The sequence below is a fragment of the Dysidea avara genome, chromosome 1 (assembly GCF_963678975.1).
Source record: "Dysidea avara chromosome 1, odDysAvar1.4, whole genome shotgun sequence".
NCBI classification, from domain to species: Eukaryota; Metazoa; Porifera; class Demospongiae; order Dictyoceratida; family Dysideidae; genus Dysidea; species Dysidea avara.
Genome location: NC_089272.1, coordinates 55,037,733 through 55,052,507, shown reverse-complemented (window position 1 = coordinate 55,052,507; position 14,775 = coordinate 55,037,733). Strand labels below are relative to the sequence as shown.

Genomic DNA, 14,775 nt, shown 5'->3' with positions numbered 1-14,775 from the left:
TATTTACCTATAAATGCAAATTTATTTATTATTAGCAAAATATAGAAATTTAGGCATAAATGTTGAGCATAATAGGCAAAATTTTTGATTTTCATGTATAGCTTTGTCTAGTTTGGATGAACATCTGTACTATAAAATTCCTATGTAGTTTTCAGACTTCACTTGCCCATAATTTGGCCCAATGTAGCTTACACATTTAATCCTCCATTATATAACAGCTTGCCTAAGTCTTTACTGACAGCATCACCATCCACCCACCATACTCATCTTAAAAGTTAGCATTTAGCTACTAATGTAAAATACTGTAGATGTCTTGAAAGGTAATAATATGTAGCATGAAAAACTACATAATATATGCAAATATGTGAACATTCGCATGCCATGTTACAGCAAGCCCACTCACAAATATACGTATTAAGACATTAACCTGGTATTCCATGATTTCCAATTGGGCCATCTCTTCCTGATAGACCCTTCAAACCAGTGTCTCCTTTAGAACCAGTAAATGTAACTGTATCACACTTCTTAGCATTTCTAGTCATTCGTTTGTTGTAAGATATATCCTTCATATTAGCTGTATCTGACAGAGTTGACAGCGTATGGTCTTTATTACCATTTGTCACCAAGTAGTTGTAGAAATGCTCAGCAGACATCTCATGATTCACATCAATGCTATTATATAATTGTGTTGTGGTTGTTATGATGTGCCCCAGTTCTGCCATACGACGCGAAATCCTCTCATCATTTGGCAAGGCACATCCTGCTAGACCAGGTGGACCTGTAGGACCAGGTCTGCCAGGAGGTCCAGGCACCCCCTGATCTCCAGGGAAACCAGTATTACCATCAGCACCTGATAATCCTTTGTCACCTGTGTAAGAGAAGCATTTTTTTGTGAATGGAGTCCATTCATCTTGTGTGACGTTGTGTCCTTTAGCTTGTCAATGAGTATCATGAAATTGAAACTTAGCTAACAGTTGATATAACCACATGAATAACATTTAGCAACTCTATGCACATAGAAAAGTAGCAAATTGTTTTCACTTCAACTGTTCCATATATCAAAATGAAAGTACAAATTTCTAATGTACAATATCTGTCTATGTGTCCTATCAACTTAACGTTAACCTATTTGTGCAACCATTATTTCCAAAGTGAAAGATAGTCAGTATATAGGGGTGAGTCGGTATATGCTATTATGTAAATAGCTTCCTTACAATTATGTTGTTGATGTCGCATACTTTTCTACAAAAATGTGAAAACATGGTATGTGAGTACATAAAATTTGCCGATTTTCTGATTTTCATGACACATACAGTATATCACCATAAGCGTTTCAGCCCCTGTTATACTTTCAATTGTCTTATGTGATACTTAATATTACTCCTTGCTTTTATTCTCCTCTACCACTGCAGGGTAGATCCTGGAGGATGCAAGCACCCAGTCAAATAATTGCATGGGAAGATTGGTAGGTATACAGGTGGTTCCAGCTGCAGGGGATTTAGGCGAGTATGGGTTAACTGACTAACCACTAGGAAGGGAACATAATGCTTAGGCACAAACAGGCTATTTTTCTGATCTATGTTTCGTTATACCAAAAATAGACCAACTTAGAGGGCATACAGCTGTTTAATTGAACCTTGACTATACTTTCACGTCCAAAGATATACGTATCAACTGCACTGCAGAACACCCTGGTCACTGTGGAATATACCAAGTTTAAGAGTCCACACCAACCACTCTTAGTCACCTTAATGGCTTCCTACTACCACATAGAAGAAGGATAAAGATATTATACAGGAAAGTTCTGGCCATTATTATACTACTGTATCTATAGCTAAGAGGATGGAGGGGAGGGGAGTAGTATCACACAGTACATAAAAAGTGGGATATACAGGATATATAACCAGTAAAAGTAACTCATTGCACATGTGGAATAAACCCAATTGTTGAGTTTATTAAAATTTCATTGGGCTCTCGAGAATCTTTTAGACATACACTGGCCAACCTCTTTATATACCACTCACAGCCTTTTAACAATCTGCTACATATACATAGCCTGTAATACCTATGATTACCATCTGTAATGTTGCAATGTTGATACACCACCATATGTATACACAACCTTTATCATACTTATGAATTGAATGCCTATATACATACACTTGTGTGCGTGCATCCATCACACAATATTACCATGTTCATATATTTCATACGTATAATGTGACAACTCTGTACCTACCGCACTGATATACATATACATGTATACAGACTAGCAAACACATGCTTATGTGCATAATATGTACAGCTGTATAAGCTAATTGAATGATGTATACACATCTACACCAGATGTCCTACAGACCTTCAGCACTTGTGTTGTAAACCTTTAATAAATAAATAAATAACTCTGTATAGAGATTGTTCATACATTAGTATGCTAAGAGACTTGAAACAACTGCATGTAGCTTCAACTATATATCTACCAAAATAACTACTCCCACTCCCCCACTCATACCTAGATACCTCAATCATAGATGGTTGGGAGGGTGGGGAGACTTCATAATTCCTTCAATTTTCTACCAAGTTGGGTCACATGAATGAGCATAGGTTATAGATTACAGCCCTATCTGGCGCATGTCACAATAACTTTAACTGTATGTTTAACATAATTTATTGTACTTTGGGCGAAAAGATCAAAGTGAAAAGTGTACTTTTATTTCCATATTGTACACCTGGCTGTACACTTCAAAGCTGGCAGGGTGCTGTATTTGTTTCAACTGTACTGTATTTTCCCTTTGATCCCAATACAGCACGGTTGAAACAGGTAACAAGTTGACCAAAGCATGACCAATGCTAGACACATTATCGCATTCCTTTCACCAAACCACTGCAATATTATGAAGCCATTCAACAATTATGACATATCATAAACACATAGAACAATTCCATGACCTAAACACAAGTGGACGAATTACTCTGAAAGCCATTCTTAGCGAATGCAGTTAGCGAAGGAACAGAGCACATGGCACTATCAACGCTACAAAATGACTCCTGTCCACGTTGTAAAGCCAGGTGGAACACGATAAGTTAATTCTCTTCCAGTTGCCTTTGTGGTATCGTTGCCAGCGCCACACCATGGCTTTTATAAATGCACTCTCACCTGCTAAACACGATAGCAAGCCTCTCTATAACAAAGTTACAGACTTACTCATGGGCATTAAGCCAGGCCTCAACCGAGAAAGAAGCAATTGGCCACTTACTGTCGCTCTCAGCAATTAAAGCTACACTGTACTGAGCTAGCTAGCTTAATCACACTGATGCAGGCGAGTATGAATAATGCCTCGAATAGTTAATCATTGCAATACACACGGTCTCGAACTTACATGGATAGGCACTTACCTCCTGCTACTTGGCGTCACCCCCACTCTTTGCAGCCACTACTTAATATAATAAACCAGCTAAAGCACTGCCACTGCTCGTGCAATATGGAAAAATAGCACTCAGGCATGGTCTCAAACCTAATACAGCACTCAGCTTCACCTCGTACTGTATTAGTCTCTCGCCCATGCCTTCGTGCTATTTTTTCCATATTGCATTTGCGGTGGTGTTTTAACTAGTATATGTATAGGCTAAAACTTGCAATTAGTTAAAGTTAATGAAGGAAGCCTCTGTATAGCAATATTTTTCAAGGGGAAAAAGATTTCATAATTTGTATCTATTTGCAAAAACTCCTTCCTCAAAATATTTACTCAATGTAATTGTTAATTACAACCACTTGATCAAAATGGAAACATTTGATCATAATTATGTAAAGGAAGATAATGTGTTGCCACCAAATCCCAGCAGTTTGTTGGCTGGAAAATTAGAATCATTGCTGCTAGCTACATTTAGTCTAGTGGACTTGCTATACTACATGAGGGATACTGTAATTGAAAAACTCAGGGGAAAACAGTGCTTAGTATAGAGGAGGATTGGCACATGGCCAACTGTCACCACACCACAGTGTAAAAACTAAAGTATTCTTGCTGATGACCCAACTGGAGTACCTAAATCTCTTTGAAATGTGGTACTCCAGTACAAGCATTTCCACTTCAATGTACTGTGCTTTGAGCAACCAATAGTTTCACTTAAAAATTGTATAAAAAATATATGAAAATTTCTTCCATCAAACGTTTGGACTATGACAATTCACAAAAACTCAAAATAACCCACTATACTATATTCCAGTAATGATTATGACCATTGAATGTAGTTGTACTCATATGCTTATATCTTCATAAACATGGTCACGTACATTACCTTTGTTTCAATTTTCCAATATGTGACCAGATTTTACAAAACCAATCCAAATCGCACATCAGGCAAAATCAAATTAACACCTATTGTACTACTAGTTTTGACCAGCACAGCCAGCACAGCTTGTAATCTCGTGTCTGGACTCCAATCATGGTCTGCTTTGTGAGCACTCGTAATACTACTTTGCTCATCCAACTACTCAGAATTTCTACCTTATTTGGCAGGAAACTCTATAAGCAGCTACAATTACTGAAAGTGGTCTGAAAGGTAATAGATTGATACATCTTTTGTGTAAATTTCATATGCGTGCTTGCTATCCTTGATAAGTTATGCTGCCTTGAATTCTTCAAAACTGTTTTATCTCGAAACTTCTATGCGATTTGGAATGTTTTCCAAAATCCAGTCACACAACAACATAGGACGAAGGCTATTTCTTAATATTCACCTTTCCTTCCAAGCTTCCCAGGTCTTCCTCTAGGTCCAGGTATACCAGTTGGTCCCTTCAATCCACTATCACCAGGTAGTCCAGGAAGACCATTAGAACCTTTAACTCCTTTGTTACCTGGCTTCCCTGGTGTACAGTTTCCAAGTGATGAACATACACAGGGTAAGCCTTTAGAACCCCTGGGACCTCTTCTGCCTCGTCTTCCAAGTCCCCCTTGTATGCCTTTTTCACCTTTCTGACCCTTGATACCATCAACACCTCTTTCTCCTTTAGCTCCATAAAATCCATCATCTCCATTTATTCCATCATATCCAGCAGGACCTGGAGGTCCTTGAACTCCCTTACTACCAGGGTCACCACGAGGTCCCTGCAAAGGAGTTATATCCTCCCTCTTTCTTCTCTGAAGTGTGGTCTGTAAAGGCATGTCTTCATAATAATTATGAATCATCAATAACAAACAACATCATGACATCATGACATGCACACAAGTATACAAAGAGACACTGTGTTGCTGTCCTTACTGAATACCGAGTCGCATTAATTTCTGTCACAAGGAGGCGCATCCCATTGTGTGAATTGTTATTATCAGATCTAAATATGAATGTAAGTGCTGACGCTACATCAACAGCAACTTGAATCCTGGGATCTGTTATGTTACCACATGTCACCAGTTGATTGACGCCTACCCCTTTACTAAGTTGTTTCTGTGTAATATACAGAAACATTGGTACGTATAAATACAGCAAGCGTTATGTCCAACATTTTTAATGCAGTTTGCCATAATTTGAAATTAAATAAATGTATGTGATACAGCATTTTGTGCCTTGGTCATGACCAGTTATATACTATACTATTATTAACTAACTTCACGAAACTCAAAGAAATCCTGGCACTTTCCCCCAGTAACACTCCTCTTCAATATTCCATCATGGTGGTCAACTTCTTCCTCAATATCTAAATGTCCTTGTAGTTCTTGGTCAATTACTTGAAAGTATTGATATAGAAATCCCTTCCTTCTACAACAACAGATCGAAAATGTTAACAAATAATGTTAATCAAGAAGCACTCATCTATAATAATGCATAGGTGTATCCGTTAGTTATTATTACATGTGTTTCATGTGTATAAATATTATATGTGACCTGCTGAGTAAAACCTTGACTGGTTTTCATTTTTCTCAAACTTCATTTAAGTTCCAGAGAGAATATATAGGCTGTTAAAATTTCAGCCTTATTTGGTGAATACTTTTGAAGTTATTGTGATAGACAGCAGGAAGAACTGAGGAATCCATCATTTCAGAAGTTTTGAGGTTATGGTCAACATGATTAATCACCCTGTAATTACAGGGGATTTCTCGATTTCTACCTCATTTCCGCTGATTCTGCAATGCAAGAGCAAAACAGTTGATTTGTACAGTGACTATAATGTCTAATCTAAACAGTTCAGCCAATTGTGAAAAAGGGCATGGCCTTCCAAAAATAATCTTGTATGAAGAGTTGTGATTTTAAAGGTGGCCAACCAAAGGCTGCAATGATATCATGTCAAATAATTTGAAATGTGTAATGTTGCTAATCAAGTGTCAGTTTAGTATCACTGCAGCCATTTCCTGTACATCACTTTTGATATCACATCTTCTTCATACTAGCCTACTTTTGGAAGAATGCAGCTTTTTCACAGCTGGGCTGTTTTGGATTAGATATCATTTCTTTTTGCATTTGTATAGCTATGCTGGCTTTTGTCTATCTTTTTAATTTCCCTACAGATAAATTAATTTCTAGTAGCTGAACATCGCATGCATAAAGGGATCTCGAAATGTGCTTGGTACAGCATGTATAGTTGGTTTTAATTTAACATTATAGCTCATTGATAATTAAACATATTTCCATTATATTAAAGAAGGTTTGTAACTGACAGCAGTAGTAGAGGACTAGAGTGTACAGGTGTAGAGGTCTGTAGTTTGAACCCTGATCAATGGTTTTGATATTTTTCATTCACATTTTTATTTAGTGTTTGGTGACTGTTCTATTAGAGTATATAATTGCAATTGTTTTACATGTTTGTTTTATATCTCCTTAGTTAATACTCTCAATACTTTCAAATCACAAAAGGTTTGTGCTACAATATATGCATTTTCATTCTTAAGTTTGAGTTTACCCTGCAGGCGTGATAAAAAAAGCATTTGAAAGTTTGGAAATCATACATACGTAACTTTGCTCTACTTCTACCAATCCATACACAAATTGGAAACTAAATTGTAGTGATACACTCTATATACCCGCTAAATTTGAAAATAATCCAACAAGATTTGTGCAAGTTATGGCAATTTTTGTAAGTGTTGCAGAAAGAAAGGTAATGATAGAAGAAAAATATGAAGAAAAATAAGATGAACTTTGAAGGCATGCATTTCAATAACCGTTGGACAGATTTAACTCAAATTAAAATGAAAGATATCCCACTTCAAGGGAAGTTGTGCAGTAAAAAAGGCTATTTCTGTATAGCCATTATAAGGCATAAAAATGGCATTTTCTTGGTTTCTATAAAATATCACTTATATGTCATGTACCCAAACACATTAGCTTTCCTTGGCCGCACAACAGTGTTCTGATGAAAAATACATCGCAGGCACTCTTTTGTTTGATCATAAGTCATGAGTGCAATAGGCTATCAACTTTAAGATCTGTATCATTGTGTTCACCATGAACTGGGAAATTTCGTTAGGCACAGTTTTTGACCTAAATCCGCCCAAGCTTAAAGCAAAAAGATTGTTCAAGCTTAGAAATGGCAATGACATTATTACATTTTACCACAACATACACACACAAAACTCAAGTTTGTTGAATAGTAGAGAAATGAAACAAAGATTCTTACTCTCCATGAATAGACTAATCCAATAGTGCATAGACATTTGATATTGTTTCACAACAGTGATTGAAGCATGTGCAAAATTATTTTTTTAGTATGTATTTTTGCCTAATGTACAGCAGATCAATGTAATTTTCCTGAAAAGCAGCAAAATAGTTGGGTTTTCGCACAGCAGGTTATATAATATAATTCAACATGTTGTATTATTTATTGTTGACCAGTTACTGTACCATTATCAACTGCAAGATAAGTAAGCAGAAAAATGTGGTGTGGGTGTGTGGAAGACTTAATTGCTCTATTAAAGTAAAGGAAATCATGTTTGCACTTATTACCTCTATTACATAGAGTATCTCAACTAAATTTTCTTTAATTAGTGCTTTGATGGTAGCTAATATGACATACAAAGTGTATACTGACTGACTAGCTACTAAATGACTGACCGACAGACAAATGTTCATTGGCTGACACTATCTGAATAACTTTTTGAGTAACTAGCTGCACAACGGACTACACAAGCCATTGGTAACGTAACTAATACCTATCGTACTTTTATAGATTGGCCTGAGATGATGCACCATCTTAATATTTCAAACAGGTTATACACACACAATAATAGTGACAATTTAATATCATCAAAATAATTACCTGTTACCAATGATAAAAAAGCAAATGGTATTATCTGGATATTTTCCACCAGCAACTACTGGAGTTTCAATCTTATATATTGTAGGACCATTAACAATTCTGTCTTCTTGTATCAGCTCAACAACATCCTTTAATGATGATGGAAGATCAATATGACACTTATCGTTGGTAATCTTATACTTGTAGCAAGCTCGATAACTAAGAGTAATTCAACAACAACAGATAAATATAACTGTAAACAGCATAATAATAATGTACTTTTACCAACACAATAGTAAATAAGCACTATCTACTTCAGACTTGTGTGTCATTATAGCAAGGCATCAATTTCGCTGAATTAGTGGTAAAATAAGTTAGTGGTAAAATAAGTTGGTGGTAAAATAAGTTGGTGGTAAAATAAGTTGGTGGTAAAATAAGTTGGTGGTATATTATATAGTTATACAACGGCCACGAGTGCTCTGCCTAATATAAACGCACGAGCCTGAGGGCCGTCAGGCCCGAAGGCAAGTGCGTTTATACAGGCAGAGCACGAGTGCACGTTGTATAACTGTTATGTACCACTCACCTAATAGGTGGGGAGAGTCTCACAAGACAGCTGTAACACTTATAAAGGCCAGGTTTCTAACATCGATTGTGGGTAACCAAGCCAGACGTTGCGATGACGTTCCCCCTGTAGTACTGCAGCCACCTGAGATATTGAAAGCTAGTACGCTATGGGTTATATCACTAACCTGCATTCACTGTTCGACTCTCATCATGTAGTGCTCAGCATGCCAGTGTACCATATAGACTAAGCACCAGACTAATCACCATAGTGATTCTCTCGAGCGAAAAAAAGCAGCTAAATAGACGGTTTAAGTAAACTAAACCTAACTACTAAACGATACTAATCTAATTCTTACTATTGACACTGGCTAAACTCGAATCTGGTGGCATGACAAAACTGGTTCCCACAATCGAACGTAAAGGTTAGTATTATTTAGAATAATATTGTTTTATTGAGTCATTGTCGAAGTAGACTACAGTTTAATCTGGGCTAAGATGGCACCAGACTAGTAAGGTGTATAAGTACGTTTATATATATGTAGACTAGAGTTGTGGCCATGCACCCGCGTTGGCTTTTTCGATCGTCATTGGCTGCTTGTAAACATTATACGTATTGGTGACGTTATGGCCCACAATCGACCTTTACATGTCAGGCTATAAAAGAATTCGAGTGATCTGTGAAGAGTCTTTCCACCTATTAGGTGAGGTGTCGTAGTGGTCTTCGCCACCGGCACTTGTGCTATGCTGCACAAAACCACAGCCAGTGCAATATCTGTATATTGCACTGCGGTCGGTGCATTATACCTTATAATGCACTCGTTGTGGTCTACAAAACCGCAACCAGTGCGTTATAAGTTATAATACACTCGCTGCGGTCTGCAGCAGTGCAATATACAAATTATGGCACTGGCGGTGCCTTTGAACTGCCCACGCAGAGTGGTACATAAAGCAATAAGCACAGTGTTGGCAATATAGGTGAAATGTGCACACCGAGGACTGAGGAACAGCAACACTTCTCACATTTGTGTGAAAGACTCATTTGCTATGTTAAATCTAGCAATGCATCACTTTTTATTATAGGAAGAGCACCTATAGACGTGTTGACATGCTTTAATAGAGCAGTCATATATGTTTTGAGCTTGCAGTAAAATAATTAATGCTCAGCAATATAGATAAAAGTTTGAACAAAATATTTAGTGTAACAGGTGTTAGAATCAAAAAATGGGTCTAATTCAATTGTGATATAAGTACTACATTGTGCTGCGCAATCATAATTACCAGCAAGGGAGACTGTTGGACAGGACCAGGTGTGTACATAAGAAAGCAGTACAGAAAATTAGTGGAGTTACAGACAGTTGTGGAATCTATACAACACAGGAAGTCACTGGAAATGTGAGCTTGTTACATAACTGCCTCTTTTTCAAAGTGGTTGCATCATGTTTCCAAGCTTTTGCTTGATGGTCCTGTTGTAAAGCCGTATATAGTCTAATGGAAATGGGAAAATGTTCTTCTAGATAACAATAATGGCATATGCAAATGGAGGTTGCTGGAGCTTGGAATGGAGAAAAGGTCAAGTCATTATAAAGTGTCACATGCACCATTGTACTGATTAACCGAGTTGTGGTTTACCCGAGATTTATGCTAAATGTATATTTGGCTGCTATGATCCTGTGGGACAAAGCTACATGCTGATGTTTGTGATAAGACCCATATATAGTTATATTCATAAATTAGTACCCCTGGTCTTCATTTGGGACCATGTGTCGTTTATTTGAAAAAAACATTACTGGTGGTTGGTCTGTAAGCTAACTTATACTACCAGTTGATTGTAGTAAGTATGTGATGAACTGTTTATATTATGTTGTTGGTTCTTGTGGTATGTGTCACGTGATGTTCGGCTACAATGATCATCGGTGGATGCCTGCCCTACAAGTTTTATAGAATAGCATCAGGGGTGGATCTGGAGGGGGGTCTTTGGGGGTCTCAAGACCCCGAACCTCGAACAGGAAATCTAAGCCAGAAACGGTGCACAGAGGAAAGCAACAGATCGTGAAAGATCGATATACTCTTATAGAGCAGTCTTAACTATGATAAAGCATCACATGATGATAGCTCACGTGATATGGATTGTTTAAAGTTCAGCAAATGGTGGAAGACACACGCTTGCTGTGCGTAGAAGAGTTGGTAGTTACAAAGGAGCAATGGCGTTTGTAATTACTGATATTGTTGTAAAGGTACGTCTGATTTGTATATAAAGAGTGTTTTACTGTGGGTACTTTTCTTTTGTGGTAATGCACCTGACTCTGCCTTTGGTCAATATGGGCACGTGATATTACTCGGTGTTCTGGAGACCTCACCCAGAAGACACAGAATTCCGGTCCCCGTACTCGACAGTATGAATTACAAAGTGACACAGGAGTTAACTACTTCAGTAGTTCTTCAACTTGGTCAGGAAGATCAACTTCACTCGCACTTACACAAGGTTCACTTTTGGTGCCACTTCTGCGAGGGTGATGGCAAGCAAGAAGTGTGATCGAAAATCTATGGTGTGATGAACAAGTGCTAAATCATTCGTCATGACTACTGTGTGCCAGGAAGTTGTGTATGTAGTAAGCTATAAGTCTACAATAGCGTAGTTATATAGCAATAAACTGCACAAGCAGCAGTGTAGGTTTCCAGCTAGTTATAGATAGATACACACATCGTGATTGTTAAAGTTTGCCTAAGGGCACATTTCATGTATGAATACTATGTACAGCCATAGGCTGAGTTGAATAATTATGTGAACTTTAGGGGGGTAACCCTCCACCCCAGTGGCGTAGCCAAACCCGGGCAAGCCAGGGCATTGCCCGGGCATCAGACTTCTTTGCCCCACCATCAGCTCTTAGAGTAATTATAAAGACGTGGGCTGGATAGCTCAAGATTTTGCTAAAGTTACTTAACTAGTCACTGTACAAGAATAAGTATAGCACAACTTATACAACACTCACCGTGCCATTTTCGCCGATGGTTTCCTTCTTTTTGGCTAAACAGAGATGGGGTTATCCAAGGGATTTTCCCTACGAGTAACTTGATTGTGCACAAATAGAGGAGGCAATAAATAGAAGCAAGATCACGTGATTGCAAAATACCGCGCAGCATTGTGGCAAGGAGTGAAGGACAAAGAATTGGTTTCACTATAGTGGGCTGGACGGTTTACATTTGGATTAAGTGATCACGGTAGCTATTGGTGTGGTCAAAACTCGGGAGGCAAAGCAGTCTAGAGGTATTTGTGAAATTAGCACCCATCTATCCGTGTGGATACTGCTCAGTTCAAACGGTATGGAGTATTTGTTCAGTCAGCAATTCTTTTCTTTTTGTTTCCACTTTTCTAGGCTATCAGCTGTAGTGGCAGAGCATAGTCATCACGTGATAGAGCGTCTCGTGCTTTAATTCAAGAATCTTTGTAGTCTGGTATTAAGACACATGTAGCTAGATGTATGTAATATTTTAGAAGGCCAATAGCTAGCTAGGCGTTCGCTTCTATTAGGTTGATATTAGTCATCTTGCATACAGTAGTTTAGTATGATACATAATGCATTTAAAAAATGTTATATTGATGTCCATATGAAGATGGGCATGTGTACGTGTGTTACATAGGAAATGGCTTGCCCACCCATTGCCCAGGCATGGTGAAAAGTCTGGCTACGCCACTGCTCCACCCAGCTCGGAGACCACCCTCTTGAAAAATCCTGGATCAGACCCTGAGTATATAGCTACTGTAGCTAGTAAATGTTTGCATCCATTGCAATGTTTGCTGTTAAGCATGAAAAATTATGAACCAATCATATTGAAGATTTATTATTGAATTTGTAATACATCAGATAGGTTACTATGGAGTTAGTGTAACTTGATAAACTGACCATAAAATAATTTTTATATTATAATTAATGCATGGCTAATTGCTATGTAGATAGTTTCAATCAAAGTGAACTTTATACATTGCGTAAATATATGCTAAGTCAATTATCTCAACCATTAATTTATTATAACAAGTACACTAACATGTGGTCATGTTATAGCCTGTAATAATGTTATGACTATGATTAGATAAGTAAAAGCATTAGTCTACAACCATATATGGCAATGCAATGGATCCATTTGACAGGGATATTATTGGTGGCTGCATGAGTAGCTACCAGTCCATTGTGTAAAGTGAGAGGTCATACTACATCTGAGTGATGGTAATTTTCTCCATTTGGCAAGTGACTTTACATGTTTAAATTGCTACATGTAGCTACAGTGAGCATCTATACAGTTGTGCCAGCTACAGTTCACTTATAGGATTAATGGTAGATGACTGATTGATTGATTGTTTATTACCTCTAAACAGTCGGACAAAGCTGCTCTTCCCTGCCAGAGGGGCACGCATACATACAACAACATAAAGTACAACAAACATTGAGATACTACAAAGACAACAAACAAACAGTTAGCAGTTACCTACAACACATAATTAAAATAAAAAGAAAATTTTTTTAAATCAATCATTTTCCAAAAGATGCTGTAACATTCGCTTCTTAAAGCCATAATAACTATTTGGGAGATGGTACGTAACTAGCTTATATATAGCTACTTCTGTATACAACTAGCTACAGTACACACTGAGCTACCCACTACAATAAGAAAAACAGTAACATGGATATGAAATAGATTAGTGCCAAGATTAGATTCTAACTTCCAGAAACTATTAACCTTTCTTACTGCTAGGTTACTAGTGCCGGGTAGTACGTTATAGTTACACTTGCTCACTTTGGTTCAGAGGTGGACTGCATAGCTTTACCTGTCTTCCATCCCAAGCTCCTTAGCTGCATCTTTTTCCATCTTCTTCATACTCTTGCTTCTGCCGCTGCATTTTTTGTTTGAAGGGAATTCCTTTTTGACTATTTTGTCGGCAGCTACGTTTGTGTAGAATTACAAAGGGCCCTTTTATGAGTAACGTACGTACTTACCAACACCACTTATAACCAGGTAGACACAAAGAAAAACGAAGAATATCTCACGAACCATTTTTCTGTACCGGGGTTTTCAAGTCCGTTGTCCTATGTATCTAGTCTCGTGCCCAGACCACTTTTTCTTTTTGTGTGGGGGCGGAGAAATTTTTCGCCGCCCCCACACAAAAAGAAAAAAAGCGGTCTGGGCACGAGACTACTATGTATCATGGCGCATTCGCTTAGCAGTGCGAAATAAATGGCAGATTCAAGTTAGATCAGCAGGGGCGGATCCAGGGGGGGGGGCTTTGGGGGCTGAAGCCCCCCCCCCCCCCCCCCCCCCCCTTCCTATTTAGGCTTTACTTGATCAATGTGCTGAGTAATGAAATTTTGTCTTAGCATAATTATATGATCACTAATAATACAAATACTCATAAAACCACCTTATAAGGCCACTCCAATTGGTAATTATGTTTCTGGTCCACCGCCCGCATCCTTTTTTGGAGAATGTAAAATTTCAGAAATACATAGGGAAAATGCCTGCATCAGATTTTTAAAAAAGCCAGATTTCAGAAACAAACATTGGGCTGCAACAAAGGTGCTAAATCAAACTGCTTAAGTATAATAATTTGCCTTTTATTAGAGAAAACCTGCAAAAAATGGACATAGTGCATAGTACAGATCGATATACTCTAATAGAACAGTCAGTAAATCACAAAAATTCCCTAACTGAGCAGTCACCTCATTGTTGCTTTGTTGCTGAATTCCGCCCACCCACATCTAAAACTAAACTTCAAATGACCAGAAACATAAAAACAAATTAGAGTGGCCTAAACATCTTTCCAAGATATTATCAGTGGATTTATGCTAAAGTTTATGCAACAAGGACCCAATTGTTTGTAGCTGAACTCTCTACAGGTGATTTGTTTGCAGCTGAACTCTCTACATGATGGTTTCTTTGTAGCTGAACTCTCTACAAGGTAATGTCTTCTAGATGATCTCTGTACAGGAAGA

General features: G+C 37.8%; 1 protein-coding gene across 3 annotated transcripts in view; it reads right to left on the bottom strand.

Annotated features, from left to right (window-relative positions):
• LOC136269411 (collagen alpha-1(I) chain-like) overlaps window positions 1–13,913 on the bottom strand; it is a 77,060-nt gene extending 63,147 nt beyond the window's left edge. The window contains exons 1-7 of one of the 3 annotated variants that reach the window (XM_066064981.1): window positions 13,783–13,913; window positions 13,583–13,728; window positions 8,246–8,443; window positions 5,604–5,754; window positions 5,260–5,442; window positions 4,739–5,150; window positions 428–868 (exon numbers count right to left, since the gene is read on the bottom strand). In XM_066064981.1, coding sequence (XP_065921053.1) covers window positions 428–868; window positions 4,739–5,150; window positions 5,260–5,442; window positions 5,604–5,754; window positions 8,246–8,443; window positions 13,583–13,644 — 1,447 coding nt within the window. In that variant the 5' untranslated portion in view covers window positions 13,645–13,728; window positions 13,783–13,913. The remainder of the gene's footprint in view (window positions 1–427; window positions 869–4,738; window positions 5,151–5,259; window positions 5,443–5,603; window positions 5,755–8,245; window positions 8,444–13,582; window positions 13,729–13,782) is intronic. The other 2 variants (XM_066064972.1, XM_066026211.1) reach the window with 2 other exon arrangements.
• Window positions 13,914–14,775: the final 862 nt, after the last annotated feature.